The sequence below is a fragment of the Trachurus japonicus genome, chromosome 21, assembly GCF_045865225.1.
Source record: "Trachurus japonicus isolate A0001 chromosome 21, Traja_1.0".
In the NCBI taxonomy this organism is placed as follows: domain Eukaryota; kingdom Metazoa; phylum Chordata; class Actinopteri; order Carangiformes; family Carangidae; genus Trachurus; species Trachurus japonicus.
The window spans coordinates 13,804,721-13,828,547 of NC_140927.1; the positions used below are offsets into that span (position 1 = coordinate 13,804,721).

Below are 23,827 nucleotides of genomic sequence, written 5' to 3' on the forward strand. Positions count from 1 at the left end.
TTCTACACGGACCGTTCTACCGGATGTTAGCTCATATGTATTCATTGAAGAAGTTGTAGTTGTTGACAAATACTTTGTGCACATAAACACTATTCTGATGAATCCTTTTATTTGACAATTTGGGCATTAAAAGGTTCTTATATATACATGTGTGTGTGCTTATTTGTTACCTTCATGATCTGTCTTCTGCTCATTATTTGTTTGTTCTACGTAGCCTACTCAATAGAACTAAACACTATAAAACCCCCTCTTTTGTCTACAGTTTTTACATTACGTTCCTATTCCTATTCATATGTAGACTGCACACTCAGGCACCAAACGTATCATTCACTTGATGTTGGCTCTTTAACCTCACATGGTCCTGGTTGGGTTTGACTTTTCAGTCACTGTTTTCAATGCTGCAACTTTCTGTCTAACTGTAAAGTTTTCTGCTTAGAAACTGAATTTTGCAATCTCTGGAAATTCTGCAAAAGAAAATAAATGGATGGATGGAGAAAAAAGTGGACAGTAATATGATTTATTATCATATTATAATTTGCATATTACGCAACTACCTCATATTTGTTTCACTGCACGAGTTAGAGTGCCTCACTTGCACTGCCGCCACAAGGACAGAAGATACGAGAATGGAAACAACAAGCCAAATGGTGATGGACACTTACACATGTGTCCTGATCAATTGGCTTCCCTTTTCTCTCAACCTCGGAATGAATTTATTTTACATCTTCTGCATTTCCTGTCCACTTCATGAGGAAAGGATCAAGCAACCTCTGATGTTCCTCCTGTGGTCCTTGGTCAGCAGTATAATTACTTTCTCGGTGTCAATCCTGGTGGGCTTCTTTTTTGAACAACAACCTTTAAACTCTAAGAAAGTCCAGGTCTTATTATGGGTGTCAAACTGCACTTTATACCTTTGTATGAGCTCCTCTGTCTGGCTGAGCCTCTTTTACTACACCCAGATTGTGCCTGCGCAGCAAGTACTCTTTGTCTGGATTAAGAGGAATATCAAACCCATCATCTACTGCATTTGCCTTCTTGAGAGAATATTCGGCTTGTTTCAGTTTATCTTCATTTTCTTAAATGATATTTTTTTCAGTGACATTGAATTCAGCAACAATGTCACAATGGATCATGCCATTCTCATGCATGCGGGGCGGACGTGGCTAAGTGAGATTGAGATTGTCATGATGGATGTGTACTTCTTTATCTGTCTTGCGGTTAAGGTGATGTCCAATGGTTCTACTGTAGTTTACCTGTCAAGACACATGGGGCGCATGGCAGCACATGGACATCCCCTCTCCTGTCCCCAGTTCAGGGGTCAGATAAGAGTTGCTGTCATAGGCATCCTGCAGGGAGTCCTCTATGTGCTCTGTGCAGCGTTTGAATTTTTTTATACACGGTTTCCCTCCTTGCTCGGCGATCCGAATATCCTTTTTACTGTAGTCAACTATTACATGTTAGGCATAACACTTAGTATGGGAGCAGGTATGACTGTATTCAGGCAAAGAGGAGCAGACATCTGGACCAGAGTAACTCAGTGGTGCAAAAATGACACGAAGGGCAACAAGGAGGATGAAGTTCATACCTCAGCACCTGGAGTTTGATGGGATAAAATCTACATTAATCCTGCATGTTGACCTGGTTAAATGTCAAATCATTACATTTCTGGATTTATTTACCAAATTTACTGTACATTTCTATGTTTTTGTGACTACTTTGCAGAAGAATGTAGCTATGTCTTTATGTTATACACATGCCCTCTCAAAAAAAAACCTTCCACTTTGTTACATTTCAGAGGGTAATATGTGATGTTATTGTAAAAAGACATACAAAACATATGGCATAAAATATGATATAAACTGAAAGACTTGTTTGTTTGTTTTCATGTTTTGACACTACACCTCTTAACACCTCTTTCTGTATGAGGTGTTACTTATTTTAATACATTTAGTGCATTTTGCTGATAATATTTTCACTTAGGCTACATTTTCAATTCTGGACTTGCAGACCATGCAGAGCTGCTTCCTTTGAGAAAAGTGAATTATTTACAAATGTAAATGAGTGTTGCTTTTTCATAGGCAAAAATTCATCACACACACACACACACACACACACACACACACACACACACACACACACACACACACACACACACACACACACACACACACACACAAAAAAAAAACTCGTTTTAGGAATAGCTACATTTTGTTTTGTTTAATTTCTTCCCTGTCACACCGGACTACCCTTCTGTCAGAGCCACTGGAACTAAAATTCAAGTAGCCTAATGACCTTATCTAAGAAATATCATGTAGCCTAATTAGCCTACTTAATCTATTTTCAAGATAGATATGGAACTCATAAGAATGGCTGGCATAGCTACTGGTGTACGTAATTGCAAAACGTGTAGCCTATAAAACATATCATAGTAATGGGCACTGTGTAGCCTAATTGGTTTAGAAACCTATCAATTATGATGTGGTAGAAAAGCTGTAATTAAGATGTTGTAATTACAAGGATGCTCGAATTAATCACATACAGTAGATTAATTATTACTGTAAAAAAAAAAGAAAAAAAAAAAAAGAATTTTAGTAGCCTACGAGATGATGTCTTCTTGACCTACTTAGGCTACTGTAAAAAACATTTCAAAGAGTCATCATTTTCTTACAGTAGGCTAAAGTAGCCTATGCTATTTTTTTTATCGGGGAAAAAACTGATTATATTACAGTAGCCTAATTGTGAATTATTTTTGTTTTTGATGGTGAAAGATAATAAAATCCGGTCCTAATTTGAATGTAAAAACAGAAATTTTGATTTTGGGTTAGAAAGGGTGTTTTTTGTGTGTTTTTTTGTACTCTGAGTGCTCCCAAGTCTGAGCCTCTGCAGAGGTCTTGAAGGCACCACGAGTGTGGTCCAGCCCTCCTCGCTCTGCTCAGATGGGCTCGCTCCTCTCTCCCTCTCACTTGGTGCTGGCGAGCGGCGGAGGAGACGGAGGAGGAGGAGGCGGAGGACGGTGTCGTTTGTGGCTGAGGAAAGCTATCGATATCCCGGGCTAAAAAAAACAAGTGTCCCCGTCGGGCTGCCTCACAAAACAGACAGATTTGATGCCACGAATCGGTCAAGACCAGCAAACGAAATGAGAAAATTTGTCATATTGAGACGCAAATCTTGCTGAAACAGGCGATGTCAAATCAACGGTTTACCTCCCGGTCAGGTGAGTGTAACGTACACCCTCTTCTTTAAACACACCACAGAGCTCAGGGACGTTAACGGCCGTTATGAGGCTTCGCTAGCTTCTGCACCGACACTGAAATAAGTGGGAAAGCCACATCCCTGTTAAATTTACACAACTGCAGCTTGACCTGTGGTGAACGGGCACCAGTCAGTGCGGAGAAAAACATGTTGCTGGTACCTGGTGGTTCTCTGCGTATGAATTTAACGGTGTTGTTCTCGTGCTTTAACGTTATAACGTCACTCTCTTTCGAAGCTGTTTAACTAATCAAGAACAGCAGCGGTCGGTTAGTTTGGTAACCGTTAACTTATACAGTTGTAAAAGTGAAGTGGAAACAAGAGGGGTTAACTCAAAAAAAAAAAAAACTGTAGCGGGAAAACGATTAGGGTAATAAATGACATGACGTTGATGATTCGTTAACTTGCTTGATAACTACCCCTCATGACAACGCCATTAAATATACCCTCAGTTAACCTTCATTACGCCAGTACTTAATGCTCCAGTGTTTTGATTTCAGCGAATATGACTGATTTCCTATCGATCTTAGATAATCGTTGGTCTTTTTTAAGGAATCAGTAATCCTGGGTTATTTCTCTTCTCTGTGCAGATCTGTTTTTGGGAAAATGTGGTACAAGTACAGTTGTGTTTTGGGGGCTTGTTGTGCATAACAAGGGGAATTTACCTGTGTGTGTTTTCCTTATTGTCAGATCATTTAAGGCGCTGTTTGTGAGGTCCACCACCTTGGATATCGTGACCATCCGTTGTTCAAAAGTAAGGGGGTATGGCCCCAGCCCTGACCAAAGTCCTGAAGGATGGCCATGGCATCCACCTGTCCTCACCTCCTTCCTCTGTCCGAGTGGACTCCAACGGGAGAGCCGTGTGCAGCGCAGAGCCAGAGCCTCACGTGAAACCCATGGGAGATGGCGACCCCCAGAAGATGTGGTTGAACCTCTCCTTGTATCCCTCGCTGGACTCCTGCTGCCTGCCCGTGAGCCCCCTGGATGTGCCCGCCGCCAACCCTCTGCTCTCCCCGTGTCTGCAGGCGACATCTGCCAGCCAGTGTGAGGCGGTACCCCTCCCCAGCCCCGCCTCCCTCCTCAGCTTCCTGTCCTTCAACAAAAGCCTGAACGATTCTCATCAGGTGGTCCCCGTCTTACCAGGTGTACCAGACATGTTTTTAGGCCCTGTCCCTGAGCACAATAGCCAAGAGGCTTGTCTGCTGCATGGCTGCAGTGCTGCTCCTGAATGTGGGCCAGATGGTGGTGATGTGCATCGCTCCCCTTTTACCCTTACCAGTGTTTCTCCTTCAGATTCCCTTGGGAAGATAAAGTTCCAGGGCCCTGCTGCCTTCTTAGCAGCCCCACCAGCTACACTGATACAGGAAAAAATAGATGGTGTCGGCTGTTCTCTTCCAGCTTCAGCGCAGTCTTGCGGCGGCAGGGCGAACTTTGACCGGCAGGCGTCTCGAGCCGCGCTGGAGGAGGCCGTGAAGGAGCAGCTCTCCAGGCAGGCAGCGCTTCACAGCCGGGCCTGGACGCTCCAGAAGAGGCTGCAAGCCCTGCTAGGAGAGCATGCTGTGTTACACTGCGACCAGCAACTGGAGGGGCTGAAAAGGCACTGTCCACTCGGAGATGTGTCTCATGACAGCCTGGACTTTATATATCCAGGTATGCTACCTCCACCAAAACCTTTTTTTGAGTCGTCCACGGCTTCATCCTCGTTCACAGAGCTCAGACAGTTTAGTGAGTGCAGCCAGGAGGTGTTGAGAGGCCTGCAGGAGGTCCTGGACTCTGAGGCCACGGCCAGCAGCAGCTCTGATGACGAGTTAGAGGAGGAGGAGAAGAGTCATGGAAAAACCAAGACTTCACGTGTGTGAGTATCCAGCAAGTAGAAGCAGTTTGTTTATCCTTTTGTCTGTACACATTTCCACAATGGTCATGAAGACTAAATCACTAATTGTGGCTTTTAAAGTTTTAAAGTTTTTTCATTCAACATTGTTTATTCAATCTGACTGATGAGATATCATGTCATATAATTTGTTTGATGACTAATATATATAAAAACAAACAACTTTTTAAACTCATTTGGCATTCTCATCACAGTATGAAGTCAGATATGAAGGGACGTATTGTTTGTGCTAGCAGCTCTCCACACATGGTTTCTTTTGTTGGTTGAAATTGAACTGTGGTTCCTACATTTACCTATGTGTATTCTTAAGAACCACAGTGTGTTTACGGCTGTCAGAGCTGTTTATTACAGCTAAATAAACTGAACTGGAGAGGAGAGACTTCAGAAATCCCCTGAACCATGGATTTTACGTATCACGTTTAAGTGAATCAAGTCAATCCACATATGTGGAAATATAAAGGCCGATTGCTCACGCCAGAGTGAAAGTACTAACACAAGCTCAGAGGCATTTGTACAGTTCACTTTTAAATGATTTGTTATTCTGTTTCTGGATTGGATTTTCAGATCCAGCTGAGGTTCACGCCAGAGACATTGGCCTTGTTTCAACTCTGACAAATGTAGACCTTTCAATTTGGGACAATTAATGCATCACAAACAACCCCAAAAATTATTTTGTGAGAATCGTCAGTTACATCTGTTTGACATTATCATCATTGAAATCAGTCGCACTCGCGTCATGTGTCATTATTCATACACAGATGTGAAAGGGTGACGCAACAACACTTATTTCAGGATGACGGAATACATTTCGGAAAGTCAGCTGCTGCAGTGAATGGTCCACTGTGCCTCCCTCCACACTGTTAGACGCATATTTTTCTTGGCCCTTAGCGAACGTTTACAGTGTGGTTGTCATAAGTACAAGTTTTGTCCTCCCAGCTCCGGAGAGTGTTATGACACTTTTTAGCCATGCTCACGCACACATACCTTTCTCTCTCCATGCTGCAGTCATAACAGATTTAACAGACTAGCCAGCTCGCTTTACCCACAGGGTAGGAAATAAACACAGACATGCCAGCAAGCTCACAACATGCCAGCCATTCTGTGCCCTCAGCTCCTGCTCTTTCTAGTGAAAAATATTTTAGAGGTTTGTGTGTGTGCTTGGTTGGGCGGTGCAGCTGTACTTGTGTCCTTGCCCAAGTGGAGTTGTATTTGCTACCAATGAAGGAAAAGGAAAAAAGAGCAGAATCTCATAGCAGTGACAGCTTCGTATTTTAAGTGACATGCTCGTGTGCTGTCTCTCAGTACTATCTGTGCTGTATCTAACTACAGAAGAAACAGCACATATTCCACCCAAAAACCTTATATAACTAGACCTTTACACCATGTACAGTATTGCATTGGTTAAGGTTCTTTGCTCTGGTTATTACTGTGGCAGATGTGCAAAAAAAATGGATATCTTCAATAGCAACACTGCCAAAGAGGGCAGGAGAACAGTTGGGCAAAAGCTCATGTCATGTGAAAACATTTTGTATCTTTCCTAAGTACAACCAAAAGGACACAGTGGGGACAACAACTTTATTTGGAAAGAACAAGACATTCTCATGAGAGACATTTTTGCAATTTTTTGACCAGATGGTCTGTTACATTTGTGTCAGTGTATTACCGAGTTAATACAATTCGTAAGTCCAGAATGTGGGGGCAACAGTGTGTCCAGCAGCCCATTAATTTAATTAATTTAATAGGGCACCTTTCATTCAGGGCTCAAGCTAGGTCTAGTCTAGCAGCAGTGTCTCTAATTTACTCACTAAGATAGAGTTATTCAAGGCTTCTGTTCTTTTTCCTGAATCAGTACAGTTAACAAGCGAAACCTGAAAAAAATGTTTTTCATTTGGTCTTGAAGTGGAATGAATAAGGGGTGCAAAATCGTTTTTTTTTTTCACTCTGGAAGTGTTAGCTCGCCTTTTGTCTGAGTCTATTCTCCTCCACTGTGGAACAATGAGCTGTGCTTCATCAGTAAACCTCCCCTGAGGAGTTTTTATGGCAGGTTCCTCCTTGACCAGGATATCCCCGCGCTGGAGACGGGACGGGTCGTTGCCCTCGCTCAGAGAATGTGGAAACAGTTGACCTTTTAACATTCAAAGTTTGTACTGGTGAAGAAAGACATGGTTTGACTTCAATTTGAAGTCCCGTGTCCACTTTGCTCACTTTCTGCCCTGACAGCAGTCCATCACAACTGTGTTCAGTCATTTTTAGTTTTCAGCAGGTTTAAATATCCGGTATGGAAGTCTTTTTAAAGGCTAAATGTTGGAAAGTTTAACTGCAGGACACACCCAGAAACCCTAATTCCTCTACAAGAGCCAAGAAACACTGTTCAAAGAGGGGAATTCGTCAGCCCAGCACTACTTGCTTGGGCTGGTCTTTGTATCAAACAGGATTTGGCTGAGAAAACCCACTTTCTCTCTGTGGAGGGTAGCCAATGAGTTGCTACACTCCACATTTTATTCATTAATGTCAATATTTTCATAATAAATAGTTTGTGAACTTGCACACTAACAGGTATAAAGCAGACTTTCCTGGTCCTCTCCTCTCCAGTCCTCTCCTTCTGACTTGCTTAATGCTTGGCAAATATTCCTGGAATTTTCTCATTATACAGTTGGAAAGAGCTGCAGGGCAGCCAGGTCTGGTCATTGTCTATGGAGGAAAGACAGAGCCTACTCCTTGGCAAACAGATATCAGCTTAGTGTTGAGTGAAACTCAGTTTAAAGGCAGCCATTAACCAATTATAGGCATCACTTTTAATCAGCAGTACCACAGACTCAGTGTTTTTGTGGTTGGGCAAAACAAAAATATATTGGATATTTGATGTAACAGACCAGCATTAATTAGCCACCTCATAATAACAGACCTTATGGTAAAATCTGTGTGCAGCTGCTTGCTGACTGGACTAACCTTTCTCTGTCCTGTATCAGTGTTTGAAGTCCCTCCCTGTCCTAGCCAAGGTCCAAGAGCACTGCCATAGCAACTATTGCCCTGCTGAAGTCAGCCAACCACACACACAGAGAGAGAGAGAGAGAGAGAGAGAGAGAGAGAGGGACATAAATGCTAACTGAACAGGCTAGCACCATGGAAACATACTATAGACACACACCACACAACTCAACTGTGTTTCATTCTGTGGCCTAGATAAGCTTTTGTGCTTAAAAATTCAGCTACCCCCTCTTTACTAAACAGTTTACACGCTATTTGCGACATGGCTGTATAAAATAGGTCATACTGTATGTTGACAGGGCTACAGTACAAGTGTGTAAACTCACTAATGCTTTCCTGCCCTGAGATTTTGCAGTTTCCATGACCAAGTTCTAAAGGACTTGGACTTGTCTTCTTGTGATTTTGGACTGGAATCTAATGGCTTTGACAAAAACAATTAAGATGTATCATAATAGCATTACATAGATAACTGTCCTTCTCTCATCTGCCACACTACCCCTCCTGGCAGCAGCAGCAGCAGCAGCAGCTGTGAGACTCGATGGCTAGAAGAGAGAGCGGAGCTGGGCAGCAGATGGAGCTGGTTGCAGCTGCGTCTGGCCGAGCTGGAGGGGAGGACACAACAACTGGTGGAGCTCCACAAGCACATCCGTTCTTCCAAAGTAACACAATACTCTTCTGTATCCACCTCAGTAAGGGGCAGTTGACATAATGAACCAACTGGCACACATAAAGGGCAGTTGCATAGTTTTCCTGTCATGTATGAATATACATTAGTTCTGTTTAGTGTCTTGGAAAGAAATGTCTTTTAGAAAGGTTAACTTAGAGTGATATTTGAAAACTGTATCCATTCATGGCACAGTGGTCATTTTCAATAAGAATGATCTGTTGATGGTTGATTATAATGATGATTAAGATACACTCCATGACCACTTCCCAGAGTTGCTGAGTTTTGACGCTAGTAATCTCTGTGTGTTTTTGTGTGTCTTTAAGGGAGGAGTGGTGCTTGCAGAGTCCCAGCCACTGACAGACAGGCAGATTCAGCAGACCCTGCTGAGGGAAATGGCCGGGCTTTCTTGCACGGCCTCCGATGCTGACACTGAACCCTGCAGCCCCACACACCTTCTGTACAGCATAGAGAGACAGGTAGGAGGGCGGACCTTATTTTAACCTTTATCGACATGTGAGTTAGAAAGATCGGACAAATTATTCAATCTACACATACTGTTTGACCTGTATGTTAATGTGTTAAATTTGAGTTCAGAGAGAACGATCTTATTCATCCTCATAGCTGGACTTTTTTTTAATGGTATTGTAATTCTTCACTGAGGTGTCAGTCTGTCACTGAAATGTATTATCTGGGGTCATGTCTTCATTACAGAGTGCCCAGCTTAGCCAGATTGTCAACAGTCTGATGCCTCCTCTTTTTTCTCCGCTCTCAAAACAAGCACAAAACTGTAAAGCCAAGAGAACCTTCAAAAGGTAGAGGACACACACACGCAATGGGAGTACCTTAAACATGTGAACATAATCACTGACTTTCATGAGTTGTGAATTAAGGGTACAATCTCAAGAGGTTCTGAAACATTCAGTTTCTACTGTAATTTCAAATAATTAGACATTAAATTTGTGAACTCATATTTCATTTATAGGGCAAGCAAGTAATGGCTTTTTTGCAATAAAATACAAAAATGCATCTACAAAGACGTATGTCCATTGTCCCATTTAAGCTCAGGCTATAAGGTAAGCTATAAAGGCTGAGACCTTGCTCCCTGTTTGTAGTATAAACCAATGTCTTTTAACTCTGTGTGACTGCCTGTAGAGATAAAAGCCAGGTACTAAATAAAAGACATTCTGCTTGTTTATGCATGTACAGCAACAAGCAGTTACAAGTAGGTGTTATTTGTCTCTGGTGGTTCCTTAATAGGATCTAATTAGGGCTGTCAAAATTGCTCCAAAATGACGTTCGAATATTCGTTCTAAAAATAACACATAATTCGAATATATTCAAATATCTATTTGCGTATTATGCCAACAGGAGGACAAACTAATACAAGACATAACTATTTGTATAGGTTTTTTTTTTTTTTTTTTTCAATTTTAACATCTTTGACAATGCCCAGGACATTACAAAATGAACTCGCTCGCGGCTCTCCCGCCCTCCCCGTTCCCCCTAACTTGTGTGAGCAATTAAAGGTCCCGACTCTTGTCCGTATAGACAGGCTTCATTCAGTGATTGAAGCGGCGCCGATTCCGTGGGCGCTCCGGTGCACGAGCAGTCGAGCACCCACTGACTAGGTTGTCGCACCCACTGGGGGGGACACGCCACCAGATGCGCATTTCTCCGTGCCGCGCCTCGGCCCCTCAGCTGTGTGTCTGTGGGTAGCTTGTGTGTGCGTAGCCTGTGTGAATCGCGCGCTCTGCTAAAATGAATAAACACAAATCGCCGCAGAGCATGAGCCTGGCACAGAGGTGCGCGCTCTGGCGCATCTGGCACAATCGGTTAACGGAACCGAAAGGAAACTGGCTCCGCTCCGCGGCTATTTCGCGTCCGATGTCTATGTTAAGCACGTGTTTTTATTGATATTGTAGCGTCCGACCCGACTTAACTACAACAACATAACACAAACATATCTGACAGCTCTCCTTCCTCTGCTCCTCCTCACTCACTCACCTACACACACACACACACACACACACACACACACACACACACACAGGACTCTGTCTTCCTCACACTCACCCCAGCCCCGTTTCTCATCCAACCTGCCCGTAAACATTCAGTCAGAAATCACAGAACTTAAACATCATAACAACAACATTACTGCGGGGTCGCAACAATATTGTCAGTTGTGCAGTCGGCTATTATTAATAACGAGCGATGAGCCCGGCCGTCATACAGTGCGCCGGCTGTTTTATTTATTTATTTATTTATTTATTTTCCCCACTCAGTTTTTTCCCCCACTGTTTATTGTAATATTCGAATATTAATTTTCACATTCGAATCTCAGGTTTTTTTTAATATTCGAATATATATTCGAATTTAGAATATTCGTTGACAGCCCTAGATCTAATGGACCAAGACCTTCCAAATGTTGGCTTTTCAGTGCCTGTGATCTTTGCATGAATCATGTCTGTCACATTTACACGACCTCATCTGATCCGATCTTGTCCCCACAGCGGTCAGAGAGGAGACGGTGTCTTTATGCCCGGGAGTTCTAAGAGGAGGAGACTGGCGACCACGAGCCTCTTCAAGGCTGATGTGTCATGTGTTTGTGCCCGAACTCGACCTTTAGTCACCTACCGAAAGCCCAGACTGTTCACTTTCAACACCAACAACCCCAGCAGTCCTCCGGTAGGTCACATGCATTTGTCTCCATTCCCCGGTCTGTGTATCTGACCATATACACCCAGTATATCTGCCATAGCATACACATGCACCTCCTCAATAAGTGGAATAGCCAGAGGGCACATGTGCACATCCACTTTGCCAATAAAGGCCTGCCCCTGAGGATGTAGAAAATCCAGTTAGCGTTGTTACTTATTGAATCTCTTTTTATTGGGTAGCCTTAATAAGATAGAATTATTGTAATAATGCATAAAACCCACCCATGGCTGCCCATGTTTTTAGTTTTGTTCAGCAGTTCAGTTTTTTGAAGTGGGGTTGTATGAGGTACTAATGGTTCCACTCTGCCTATCATATGCACTGGTAAGGCTAACTGGGGAGAGCAGAGAGCTGTCTACTGCAGATATTATATTAAGGGGCCATTTGTACCACAACCGCACTTCAAAAAAAATGGAACCATCCCTTTAAATGCAAATTAGATAAATAAAAAAAAAAGAAAAAGGTATATAAAACAAAGTCTTTGATAGCCACATAATTTAGTCAACAGAGCTAGAATGTTAGGGTTTACCTTCATGATATTCAGTTAATTGAAGAAAGAAGTCAAAAACAAAGCAAACAATGCAAAAAAATGCTACATTTTGGGTATAGACATGACGATTCAATCCAATATTTCCACCTCGGGCTTAAGACCAGAATTTATGATAATGATTGATTTCCCTCAGAGGACATACAGCTCACTCCATAAAACTGAACATGATATTTTTCATTGCACTTTACAGAAATTCTCCCAAACCTATTTAACTTCCTCTCTCATTTTATGGCCAATTTCAGAATGGATGCATTATTAGCCCTAGAGAAGCCTGTCCCCTAATCCTCACACATTGTTTCTATATTGTTTTTATAATCATTTTAATCCTACTCCTTGCCTCTGGTGGTATAAATCTACTGTTATTTTATAAATGCATACATATTCCTGCAGTGTTAGTTTGTGTAAAGCAATTACATTTTCCCCTTTCTCTATTTGGAAGATGAGTACAGTACCATGTGACAGTAATGATGATTCAGTCAACACTATGCCTTATTACTGTTATTTCCAGCCAGATCTACGGTACGTTTACAATGTACCTCTTGTAGATATATTTTGGATTCCATAATGAAGGTTGAGAAGCTGATAAAAGCAGGACACTATGTGAAATGTATTCATAGATTTATTTAATTAAAATTGCTCACTTGTTCTAGACAAATGAGTCTTCAGAGTAGTCACTCTTTGTCACGCTTCAGTGGTGGAATGCCATATCACTTAAGTAGTTCCCCAAATTAAATTGGAATTAATGTTGAAAACCCCACACCTGCTTTTAATTAAGCAATATTATCTCTTGGATTTGCTTCAAATAAAGAAATCAAATGCCTGGGATTACTTCAAAGCTCCAGCCTTTATTTAGCCATGGGACATTTTTCAGTGCTCCTCACTGCCAATAAACACACTATATGGTTCTGTTTATTTTTTGGCTATCTCTATTGTAAGCTGCGCTAACAGATATTTAAGATAAACAGTGGGCTATTTAACCGTTGGTTAAACTCAAGTAATAAAACTGGTAACTAATGTGTAATCCAAAAACCTCACATCCAACTGTCCAGCTGCAGCAGGCAGCTGTCTGCTAGTTGGTGCCTTACAGGTAGCAAACAGTCAGTTTATTAGAGGATTTTCTTTTCACAGCCACATACAGCTGGTGAGTGTAATGTTTGAGTATTTGGCAGCTAAAACAGAGTTAAGGAAGGTGGTGGCCAAAAGAACCACTACAACTGAAAGGTTTTGTTGCTCTGTGCCTGTTGGGTGTGGAATGCTTGACTGATTCCTAACATGGTTTGTTGTGTTTACACAACCTCCAGGTGGCCACAAAAGTCATGAGTGCAGCTTTCTATTCTATTCTATTCTATTCTATTCTATTCTTGAGCAGCGTTCAGATTGTGCTGTTTACAGTATATCTGTATTGAACATGTTAGTACTGTCACTGGGTCTGTCTGTGGCACAACAGACAACACAAATCTATTTCTGTATGGAAACATAAGGTGTCCTGATTTTCAGTGTCAAAGTGATCACTATTCTTCTGGATGGCATAAAACCCACAGCAATAAGAAGCAGTGCCAAGCCATCACATTATTGCCAGATGGCAAAGAAAGTCTTTAATAACTTAATTGCTTTAATCAGAGTTTTCAAATGGAGAACAGCTTCCTTTCAACCTCATGACTCATACACCAACAAAAAAAGAAAAAGAGCCAACTTAATACTGTAGTTGGTGTAACTGTTCTGAATACGCTCTTTTTACCTTTTAGCATGTCGTAAATCATTTTCTCTCTTCTCTCTTGTGTTACAGGACTCAGGGAAATCCACATCGACACTCACCTCTTCTGTCTTGTCATCTTCCTGTTCATGTTGCTCCTCTTGTGGCTGCAGCTCTACTTCGGGCCCATCCACCAGGAAGCACAGTTCCACACGTCACACTGTGTTGTCTCCTTCATTTGGTAGGAGAATCATTAGTGTTTCATCATGAGTGTGTTTTTTGTGTTCTTTTGTGAAAGAAACATGAGATAGATTAATTTATCTAGATAAAAAGATTAATTTAATCAAGTTCAAGTTCAAGATATCTTTATTGTCCCCAGAGGGCAATACGTCTTGGCTTTCTCTTTGACATGGTAGACCACACACCAAGTTGCCTTTTCATATACAGCTTTTCTGGAGAGCTGATACACAGGTGTCTGGGAGAGAACAGTTGTGCATTGTGATGTTTTGGCATGGATTCAGATGATACCAGTGTGTGGGTTTACATACAGACTGTAGAAAACAATGGATGTGGGTGCTTTAACTAGCGTTGGATATCACTCTTTACATTTTGCAGAGTACATGACATCTTAATATTTCTTTCCGAAGAGCATTGTATCATTTTGATCAACTACACATTGTGTCTTTTCCACCCAGACACTCCTCGTTCCCACTACTCAGAGAGAGCCCCTGCCAGAGAGGAATGGTCCCAAAGGCCCTTAGTGATCAACGCCCAGTCACCCACCCCATCGCGCTGCAACAGACGCAGCTCCACACCACTGCACAACAGTAAGATCCCGTCCTTTATCAGCAGGGATTTCATAGCCTCTCTTTATTTTGCTCAGCCATGTGAAGCTTGTCAAGCTGATAGCTAGTATTCCTCTTCATTTTGACTGACACTTATTGATCCGATATGTTTACATGCTGCTGCGGAGCAGGGTCAGAAACATGACCATAACCTGCTGTGTTGACGTCATAGTCAACGGATGAGCTATTTAACAGGAGGATTACTAGACTTGAAGGCTACGCCTGAATTTTTGTTGCCATGACTCACCTAACAGACAGCTGCCTTGCTGACTTTTAAGTTGCCAAACTACAGTATGCTTTAGTGAGGTCTTGTGTCTGAAGTCAGGAACAGTGTTTACAGCACCTCCGCAGTTAAAACCTGTGGCAGTGGCAATATATTATGTATTACTGTAGCTACTGTGTATTAGCCATGATAATTGCCATTATGTTATATTATATGTCATATTATTATATCACTATCTATCACTAAATGTACAATTTCTTGATTTAAAAAAACAAATTGACAAATTATCATAATAAGTCATCAATTTTTGACAAGTTTAGACAATTATCCCTTCTGGTTGTATGTGATGAATAGAACCAATATCACTGTGGGGGAAATGGCTGCTTCAAAGCCTACTGCTGTGTGTGCTTGTTATCTCCCTGTGGACCGACGTAATTGGTTGCTAGCATGTCGGATTTCCCACTGGGTCTGTATGAGGCTTCCAACTGAGCAGTAGATGGAAATTAAATCATTTGGCATTTCAACAATGTCAATATGTGCCTCTGTATGTATTTGCCCGGCACTAACATTCATCATTCGCCTCTGCAGCTGCACACCTATGGTTTAAGTGGTCTTTGCCCACGTGAATATCCACAATCTAGATTGATTCAGAATTTCCCTGTTCATCAAAGCAGTCTTGAAAAAGTTTTTGCATGATTTTTTTTTTCTTCCTATGTTAAATACCAGGTAAAGTTGAAAATGAGACAAGAAATTTTGTAGCAAGACGAGGGAGGGAGGAGACACAAAGGAGGCCGATTGAAATGGATGAACACATCACTCACCCACCACTCTGTTGATTTCCTGTCAGCATGAATGATCTTTTTCTCCTTTGGCAAGAGCAGGGGAAAAGACTGTCAAGTAAACATCATCTAAAATAATAGCCTGGCACCTAGCAACAAAACTGTTATCACATTTGGTCACAGCAAAAATAGAATTAGATTTCATGAACGATCAAAGCAGGCAGCAGATATGGGCAAATGACATGAGGGATTGTGAATGATGAAGTTAATTAATACTGCTTTAGAAGGTGCAGGCCCCAATATTAATCATATACTTGTATTATCAGCACGAAAGGTAGCTTTTAGGCCTTAGTTCATTTATCTTTCTGTTCTTCTATCAATCTCATTTTCTCCTGATGAAATCTGTCTGTGCGTTTGTTTATCTGTAGCTCACAGTATTGACAAGCAGGATGTTTGTGAGTTAAGACTAAACAAAGGACGAGTTACCGGTATTTGTTCAATGCATAAGAACATAAGTCTCTTCAGTACAGTAAATTTCAGATTTTTTCAACTATTGAACACAGAAAGAAAGAAGAAAAATGTTCTTTTTAATTTTTACACTAACTTCAGTGAAGTTAGTTTTAAGTTGAATATTTGACAGACATTCACAACACACTGTAGCCGTCTTCTCTGTCTGTTTACTGTAAAGTCTGCAATACAGGTGCACATGAAATGTTGGAGTGGCGCTTACGAATGTCTGTCGAATATCCAACTTAAAACTAACTTCACTGAAGTATTAAACTACTACTATTTGACACCTTGACAGTCTCAGGTTTACACAGGCCCACTATGATTTCTGTAAATAAAGCCGGTGGTGATCGGAAAACTAAGAGGCAACCACTTGCCAAAATAATAAGACTAAGCTTAGCTTTGGTACACTTCAGTCAGTCTCTGAAGAACTGAAGGGTTGGTAGGAATAACAGGAAATTCCTGTAGTGTATTAACTCAGTGTGTGTGTGTGTGTCTGTCTTTGTCATTATAGGTCAGAAATACAAGCAGCATTCAAGGCATCGTAAAAGCAGAGTAATGGGTCTGTCACCTATCAGGAGGTCAGGTCCTGCCCGGAGTCAACACAGAAGAGCCAATCAGAGGAAAAGAAAGAGAAGATGCATCCACAGGCTAGTAGAGGGTGAGTGTATATCAGTATTATAAAACGGAAAGGTGAAATCCGGCGATCTGATTGGCTGTTAACCGTGGTATATTGAGCATATACCACGGCTACTATTCTAAAGCCTTATCACAGCGTAAGCTATCACTCCGCGTCAGGCACGTATGACTGGTATGAATGGAAGTTGTTGTCATGTATCCATGACAACGGACTGTTGCAGTCCGTAGCCCAAGACAGCTGATGTTTTTACGATGTTAAAAAACGGATTAAAGTAGTTGAATCCATGTTTAAGGTGAACTTTCACCTCCGGGGAGGGTTAACAATGGTAGAGGGGATTGAGCAGTGACTTTCATCTGAAAAAAAGCGGAGGAAAAGACGAGATGCAGAGCTAACTAGGAGCTAACGTCTGGAGAGGTGGGACTATTTTTTTCACAGTGAGGCTATTTTATTGGATAATATGTATTTCTGGTTGAATAAAACTACATGAAATTGATTGCGTATCCCTCTTTCATATTGCCTTTATTGGTAACCGTTTTATAAAAGCAATATATCACTCCAGTCCGTGGTATATGCTCATTATACCACTCTAAGGGGGTTGTCGTCCCTCCGCTTCGCGTCGGGCCGAACAACGCCCCTTAGCCGTGGTATAATGAGCATATACCACGGCCTGTCGTGATATATTGCTTAAATATGCACTACTACTGGAGGTTAGTAGTAGGCTGAACTGATGATTATGTATTATGTATGTGCAGATGAGGCAGGTGACCTGTGCCTGGAGGAAAGTTCCGATGAAGTGCTGGAGGAGAGCTACACGCAGGTGTCACGCAAGCAGGCCTCTCTGGTAACAAACACAAATACACAACACGCCTTTTTACTTGTATTTTTGCAAATGGACTGCTTGTAATAAATATCCTTTGTTTGTGTACATATGGTCTGCAGCTTTTCCCACAGTGCTCCACTGCAAATATTTCCATTGCCAAGTGCTTTGTGACAAATGACTCAACAAGCTTTCTCCGTGTTTGCTGTCACCTGTTGCTTCTGCCATAGCTGGCTCTCCCACAGCAGCCTGCTGGCAGCTCTCCTCCTCATCCCTCCATCTCTCTCGTCGTTAGCTACAGCTATCCCCCGGCGATCCTCTTCAGTTGACACAGCAGCACTGGTTTAAGGCCGCAAATATTCAGAGCAAATTAATTGGTTAGCTAATCACACTGGGTCGACTGTTCAGCTTTCCCACATGCATTTTGTTACATTTCTCGGCGGCCACATTCGCTTATATCTCTGGATCCACACTGGTTTTGGGCTTCCTTACAGGATGAGACATTTCGAGTTTGTTAAAATACTCAATGCCCATCTGGGTTGACTGATTTGAACATTTTACACTTTAATTTAAGTACATTGACACTACTCACTTACACGAGCAGTTGATACTGACTAGCAGCTTTGCCAGCCGTCTTCCCTGCAGGGAAAAAACAACAACAATCTTTCTGCACATGATCATGTTTTGATTCAGAGTGTGGATGGAGAGGAGGGGCTGTTCACAGCCAGGTCTGTTGTCATTGTGTTTGTGAGGGAGTGAGAGCTAGAGAGTGACAGTGGGACATTATTTTGCAACACTCTTTACCTATCTGTTATAAATGTTTTGGAGTAGCACTGTCTGCTATAGTAATCCAAATGTAAAATATCTTGCAGATAGCAGTGGAGGAGTTATACATCTTATTTGGGATCACAACATTTAGTGTAGGAAATTATACATGTTCTTCAAATTAAACACACTCTCACAACATAGATCCACATGTCATGCATCACTTGAAATGTGTTCATGTTAAACGTGAACAAGCCGGTCAGTCTATTGTCTATCCTTTATCATGGCAACCTGATGATGGAGAATGACTTTGAATGTGTGAACATCTCTAAATCATTGGTGTGAACTGTCACATTACTCTGACTTTAACATGGCCTTGTTTCCATTTAGGGCTCTGTTCGCAAACGCCAGGGTGAGAGTGTGTACAACATCAACAACATTGTCATCCCTGTGTCTCTGGCTAAAGTGGAAAAGCTGCAGTACAAAGACATCCTCACTCCCAGGTATGGAACAAAACTGCCACTATAGGTGTTGTAGATACAGTATACAATAAAAAATTGAGTGCTATACTGTGATATTTACTCTGTAAATAAAAGTAAAATCTTCTTTTACCCTAAAGTAAAATAAGACAGGTACTCACTATTCATTATCATTGTTTACCTGAAAAAAAAAAACAACAACTTATTTTTTGCAGGTGGCGGTTGTTGTCCACACAGTCTCCGATGGACAGCGAGGCAGAAAAGGAGGAAGACAACGACGAGGGCCAGGTAACGTCTCATTCTTTAGCAAATGAGCATCAATTTTCATTTCAGAAACTCATATCATCTCTGTGTGGTGTGCAGGTTGAGGATCTCAATGAGGAAACCTTTGCTCAGAGACACTTGGCTTTGGAGCATAAAGAGAAATTACGCTGGCCATCCTGGGGAAAGAGGGCATGCGTCAGGCGTCCTACACGGTGGACACACACACACACACACACACACACACACACACACACACACACATTCACATTCACATTCACACAGACTCACAAATACAGCTTTGAAAAGTGGTTCATTTAAATGCTATTCTGTCATGTGTGGGAGAAAAATGAGGCTGGCTGGGGAGTGGGGGAAGTGACATGTAGTGTTTCACATTTCACGCTTTCTTCAAGATGACGACAGAGATACATTTGGCAATTGGATTAAATCCTGAACTCGAAAAGAATGTGCTGAGTGTGCAGTGCAGCTGTTGCAGATCGGCTTTGTTCATCTCTGCGCATGTAAATACAAACCGTGTGAAAGTGGAATGTTGAGAAACTTCTCAGCGAACTTGCATGGGGTATGCTTGTTGTTTCACTTCAGATCTGGCAGCAGGCTGTCAGGCGGCGGGGGCGGGATCTGCACATCAGGAGAGGAGAGCTCCGTGGACTGGAGTGGTGCTCAGCTGGATACTGATGAACAGCCAAGCTCAGAGGAGTGGCTGGTAAGATCAAAAGCAACACAGCTGAAACCCCAAATCCCCCAAACAAACTTTGAATATTTAGAAGCTGTGATTCAGGTGTCATAGGAAGGAGCCCAACAAATACGTTATATACAGCATATATTTTTTAATTTCACACGTCAGAGTATTGAGACAGTTCTTGAGCTTGATCGAGATAATCTTGGTTAGAGGTGAGAGGAACAATGAAAGAGGTCATGTGCCTTTCCTTTCCTTATAGCCAATATAAAGAAGAGCTTGAGAAGCATATTGCCTATATTCTGTACAGCCATTTCTCATTTTATCCTCTAAACATTGAGGGCTACAGAGTATTTTCTGTAACATTCAAGTCCAAGATAAAATTGTGTTAGCAGAGAGAGGAAGAGAATAGAGTGGCCAAAATGTGTTTCAGACTATTCAATAAGCTTTGCCATTACTATTGTGTGAGCTATGAAGTCTGGATGGATTCTTGAGAGCCTACACAGATACTCATCTCCACACTTTCTTCAGTGGAGGATGCTCTGATTGCAGTGCTCTTTACCCTTTCACTTTGATTGGAGAAGCAGTGAGTTTCTACTAAAGCAGACCATCCTAATCAACCTCCTCAAAGCCACAAATTTCCCCTACTTCACGGCTTTGCTCTTCTTATGCACTCACGCACTGCAGCACCCATACAAATGCTGATTAAAGCACAACCTTTGATTCTTTTTTAAACCGGCGTTTGAGCTGTGCACAGCTATGATACAGCCTTCAAAGTCTAAATTCAATGAGGGGACTACTAATGGGAGGAACGATTATCAGGATTCAGAATAGTACATCACAATTTAACATGGGCAGCCCAGTCTGTATGAGCCTTTTACATTTTAAACAAATACTGCAGTTATCACATAAGTAATTCATCTTATAACTGTGTCACATTCTCATTACTGTGCCCTTATAAAGCCTATCTTAATCTTAAATTAATCTTTGTAGTGGGAAACATCCTGTCACCTCACTCAGTTACATTATGTGTCCACTCTGTTCTCCTGCAGCCTCAGACACCCTGGGAGCCTCGTGTGTTTCCTCTGGGTGAGGTTGACGAAGACGCCCTGCTCTGTGATATGTTAGAGGACCTTCCCTCGGAGTGGTTAGAGTCTGGTGTCGCCTCCTCCTCATCAAAGAACTCAAGCTCCCATCTCTCCCCACCTCACTCCTCTGGTGCTACACTGCCCTCTGGTGCACACAGCAGGACCACTTCACCCAACAGCAGCTGATGTATGTTGGAAAATATTGTCAATTCAGTGTTCAGTGTTTATTATGTTACTCGGCTATCCAATTAGTCATTTTTAGCAGAATCTTTTAATTATGTTATTTTTAAAACACACATTTGTGATTGATTTACATACATAGCCAATAATAAAAGCTTAATCCATTCAGAATAATTAGTAATATGAGAAGCCAAGTCGGTATAAAAGAACTGAAAGATATTCGTTCATATGGTTAATTAGTTTTTCTCAATCAACCAGTGCCAGCAAATTGTTTTTGACAATTGCTTTTATGGCCTACATATGTTATATTTATTAATTAAATGATTCATTTCATTATTTTCCTTCCAGATCTCCTCACATCTGGGACTTTGAGGAACCTGGGAAATCTTAATTGGGATACTTAATACGTTCCAGTGATTGATGTTATTATTGTAATACTTTGAAGCGAAACTGTTTTATTTTGTGAGTATTGTAACTTGTAGTTTTAACTGACTACTGTAGCTCCTGCTACACTTTCAGGTTTTAATGTATAAGAGGTACTGTATGTTCAGAATATATACCAGCACAAATCCTCTGTAGTCTCAGGTTTGTATACCATTTGTAGTTGTCGCTTGTTATTTATTTTCACAGTTGTCTTAAAATACTGTATAGAAAGTCTTTAGTAAATACATATGTAAACTTTTACCTGATTTACATGTGCTCTTTTATTTTCCCTTTCTTTAAGTTGTGCTTTTGATATATATTTTCTATAAAGAAGAAAGGAAAAACTTATTAGTAAATGTAAACATAAGTAAACATAGTTGATGTTATACTTGGCCCTCTGGTGCATTATTTTTAGTTCTACACAGGCTGATTCACACAGGCACAGGCAGAGTCGTACAGTGGTTAGCACTGATTCCTACTAGGTATGAGGCCTTTCTGGGTAAGGATTGGGGTTTGTAGATGTTCTCCCTGTGCCCACATGGACTCTCTCCAGGTTCTGCAGCTTTTATATTTCCCATAGATATAAATACCAGTGTATGAGGTTGTCTGTCTGTATGTCAGCCCTGTAAGGCACATATCAGCCCTAGGGACCTGTCCAGGGTGTATCTTGCTGTATGTCATCTGGGATTGGCTCCAGCCGCCCATGTCCCTGCATCCCTGTATGGATAAGTGGTATAGACAATGGATCGATGATTCATGACAGACAGTGCAGAAACACACACTGCCTGCATAAATGTAGAAAAACACCTTTATTTTTCAGAGAGGGAAGCTGGTGAGGGATCACATCCTTTTTGCTGTGCAAGTGACTCCCAGTGGTGGAGTTAAGCCCATCATTGATGAGAGTGTGATCTGAAAGATTGCATGCATCTCATCATTACACTCACCTAGTAAAATTAAACAGTGTACTGGGGGAGAACTTACTACAACATGTAGAAAAGAACTTCGACTTACAGGTTCCCCACAGCTTTTGCTGGTGAGTGTAGCATGCATGTCAAAGGACTAAAATGACAGATTGCATGCATTAAGTTATTAAAGGTTATATTTGAAAACTGCATATTATTTACTTGTCAAATAGTTGTATGCACTTTAGTCCCTCGCAAGTCTAAAAATAGACATGATGAAAAGCATCTGATCAATCAGAAGCTCTGGTTTTTATTTCACCAATGTGAAATATGTCCACAAATTCAGCCAAGTGTAATTAAGTAAAATGTCATTAATTCAGGCTAATGTGAGGCAATTTCACTGATTTCAGTGATTAACTACAGCTATAACCTCCATAACTGTGTATTTATGGAGGTCATAGCTTTCTAAAGTCATAGTCTCAGTGAAATAGCTCACACTTTGATCCCATATGCAAACCTCCTCTGATGATATCCTTCACAGCTACAGTACCAGCAGGCCTAATGGGCAGATGGTGGTCAAGGTCATACCTCTCATCTGTATGTGTGTCAGTGACTTCATACCAGGGATGAGAGGCTGGGTTCCCAGAGTTAGAAACCCAATCACATATAATTAATTCACAGATTCTAATTATCTAATTCCAGGCCGAGTAAGAGTGAAAAGGATTCCCACTTAAACAGGATCCCTTTCTTGGTCATATATCAAACGTATTTCCCAGGTTACTGGGAAACAGCACATTTATTCTAGAAAATCTACATGTGGTCAGGTACTTGAAATAATATAACATTTTTGCTTGATAAGCCAGCATATACAGTATGAATAGGTGGATTCTTGCCCTTCCCTCTCTTCCAAGACTTAAGTACCAAAAACTGCAGACCAACAATGTCGCTTCCACTTTGGCTAGTTGCTTCTCTCCTCAGGTGTTCAAGTGAACAAGAGGCACCCCTGTCTGTGAATGAGAGTCAACAGTATCCCCTCTGCAGAAGGAGGTCCACCTAAAATCTGCCCAGCCACTTCTAGGCTGTGTGATGCTCCAGACTTGTACTGTCTGATACTGATGGCTGGCAGGCAGAATTAACCTCTGGTGGCCACATGGGGGCATGCTGCTCCTTTAAAAGTCAGCTTCAGCCAACATTAATCGCTTCAGTAACATTTAACTGGAATTAACAGAATAAAATAGGGGGATGTGAATTGCTGTTCCTTCACATTAGCACAGTAAACAATATATGTATGGAAAAAGTTGTGAAGCGTAGTGCTGTACATTGTTATATTGAACATGGTTGTAACTAGAGTGGTTATACTCTGGGGGGAGCACTAACACCTCCAAGAACATCTCTGCAACCCAGCATTGCATACTATTTCATTGCCACAGTGAAAACAATACATGTAATAGGCTAGTTCTTACCATGT

General features: G+C 41.5%; 2 protein-coding genes across 5 annotated transcripts; both read left to right on the forward strand.

The window, feature by feature from the left end:
- The first annotated feature begins 644 nt into the window (after nt 1-644).
- LOC146964877 (uncharacterized) lies at nt 645-1,604 on the forward strand. Its single transcript, XM_085764259.1, has one exon. The coding sequence runs from the start codon at nt 645-647 to the stop codon at nt 1,602-1,604; it is 960 nt and encodes a 319-aa protein (XP_085620385.1).
- A 1,361-nt stretch (nt 1,605-2,965) lies between these two features.
- kansl1l (KAT8 regulatory NSL complex subunit 1-like) lies at nt 2,966-21,843 on the forward strand. 4 transcript variants are annotated; one of them, XR_015034660.1, is made up of 17 exons: nt 2,966-3,214; nt 3,940-5,104; nt 8,637-8,787; nt 9,119-9,271; nt 9,507-9,607; nt 11,306-11,480; nt 13,847-13,994; nt 14,449-14,580; nt 16,622-16,768; nt 17,500-17,588; nt 18,195-18,292; nt 18,720-18,832; nt 19,024-19,096; nt 19,172-19,284; nt 19,673-19,793; nt 20,819-21,041; nt 21,383-21,843. XR_015034660.1 is itself a non-coding variant. In XM_085766137.1 (16 exons), the coding sequence occupies exons 2-15, from the start codon at nt 4,014-4,016 to the stop codon at nt 21,038-21,040; spliced, it is 2,829 nt and encodes a 942-aa protein (XP_085622263.1). In that variant the 5' UTR covers nt 2,966-3,214; nt 3,940-4,013; the 3' UTR covers nt 21,041; nt 21,383-21,843. The 4 variants fall into 4 exon arrangements, 3 of the variants coding, with proteins under 3 accessions (XP_085622263.1, XP_085622264.1, XP_085622265.1); XM_085766137.1 differs by lacking the exon at nt 18,195-18,292; XM_085766138.1 differs by lacking the exon at nt 18,195-18,292 and having other exon boundaries at nt 8,640-8,787.
- The last annotated feature ends 1,984 nt before the right edge of the window (nt 21,844-23,827 follow it).

What these genes read in the sequence shown, in the direction of transcription:
- kansl1l (XM_085766137.1), top strand. Translation starts at nt 4,014, where the DNA reads ATGGCCCCAGCCCTGACCAAAGTCCTGAAGGATGGCCATGGCATCCAC. An exon ending in AAAACCAAGACTTCACGTGT is followed by an intron (nt 5,105 to 8,636) that starts GTGAGTATCCAG and finishes CCCTCCTGGCAG; the next exon opens with CAGCAGCAGCAGCAGCAGCT. An exon ending in CTCCACACCACTGCACAACA is followed by an intron (nt 14,581 to 16,621) that starts GTAAGATCCCGT and finishes TTGTCATTATAG; the next exon opens with GTCAGAAATACAAGCAGCAT.
- LOC146964877 (XM_085764259.1), top strand. Translation starts at nt 645, where the DNA reads ATGGTGATGGACACTTACACATGTGTCCTGATCAATTGGCTTCCCTTT.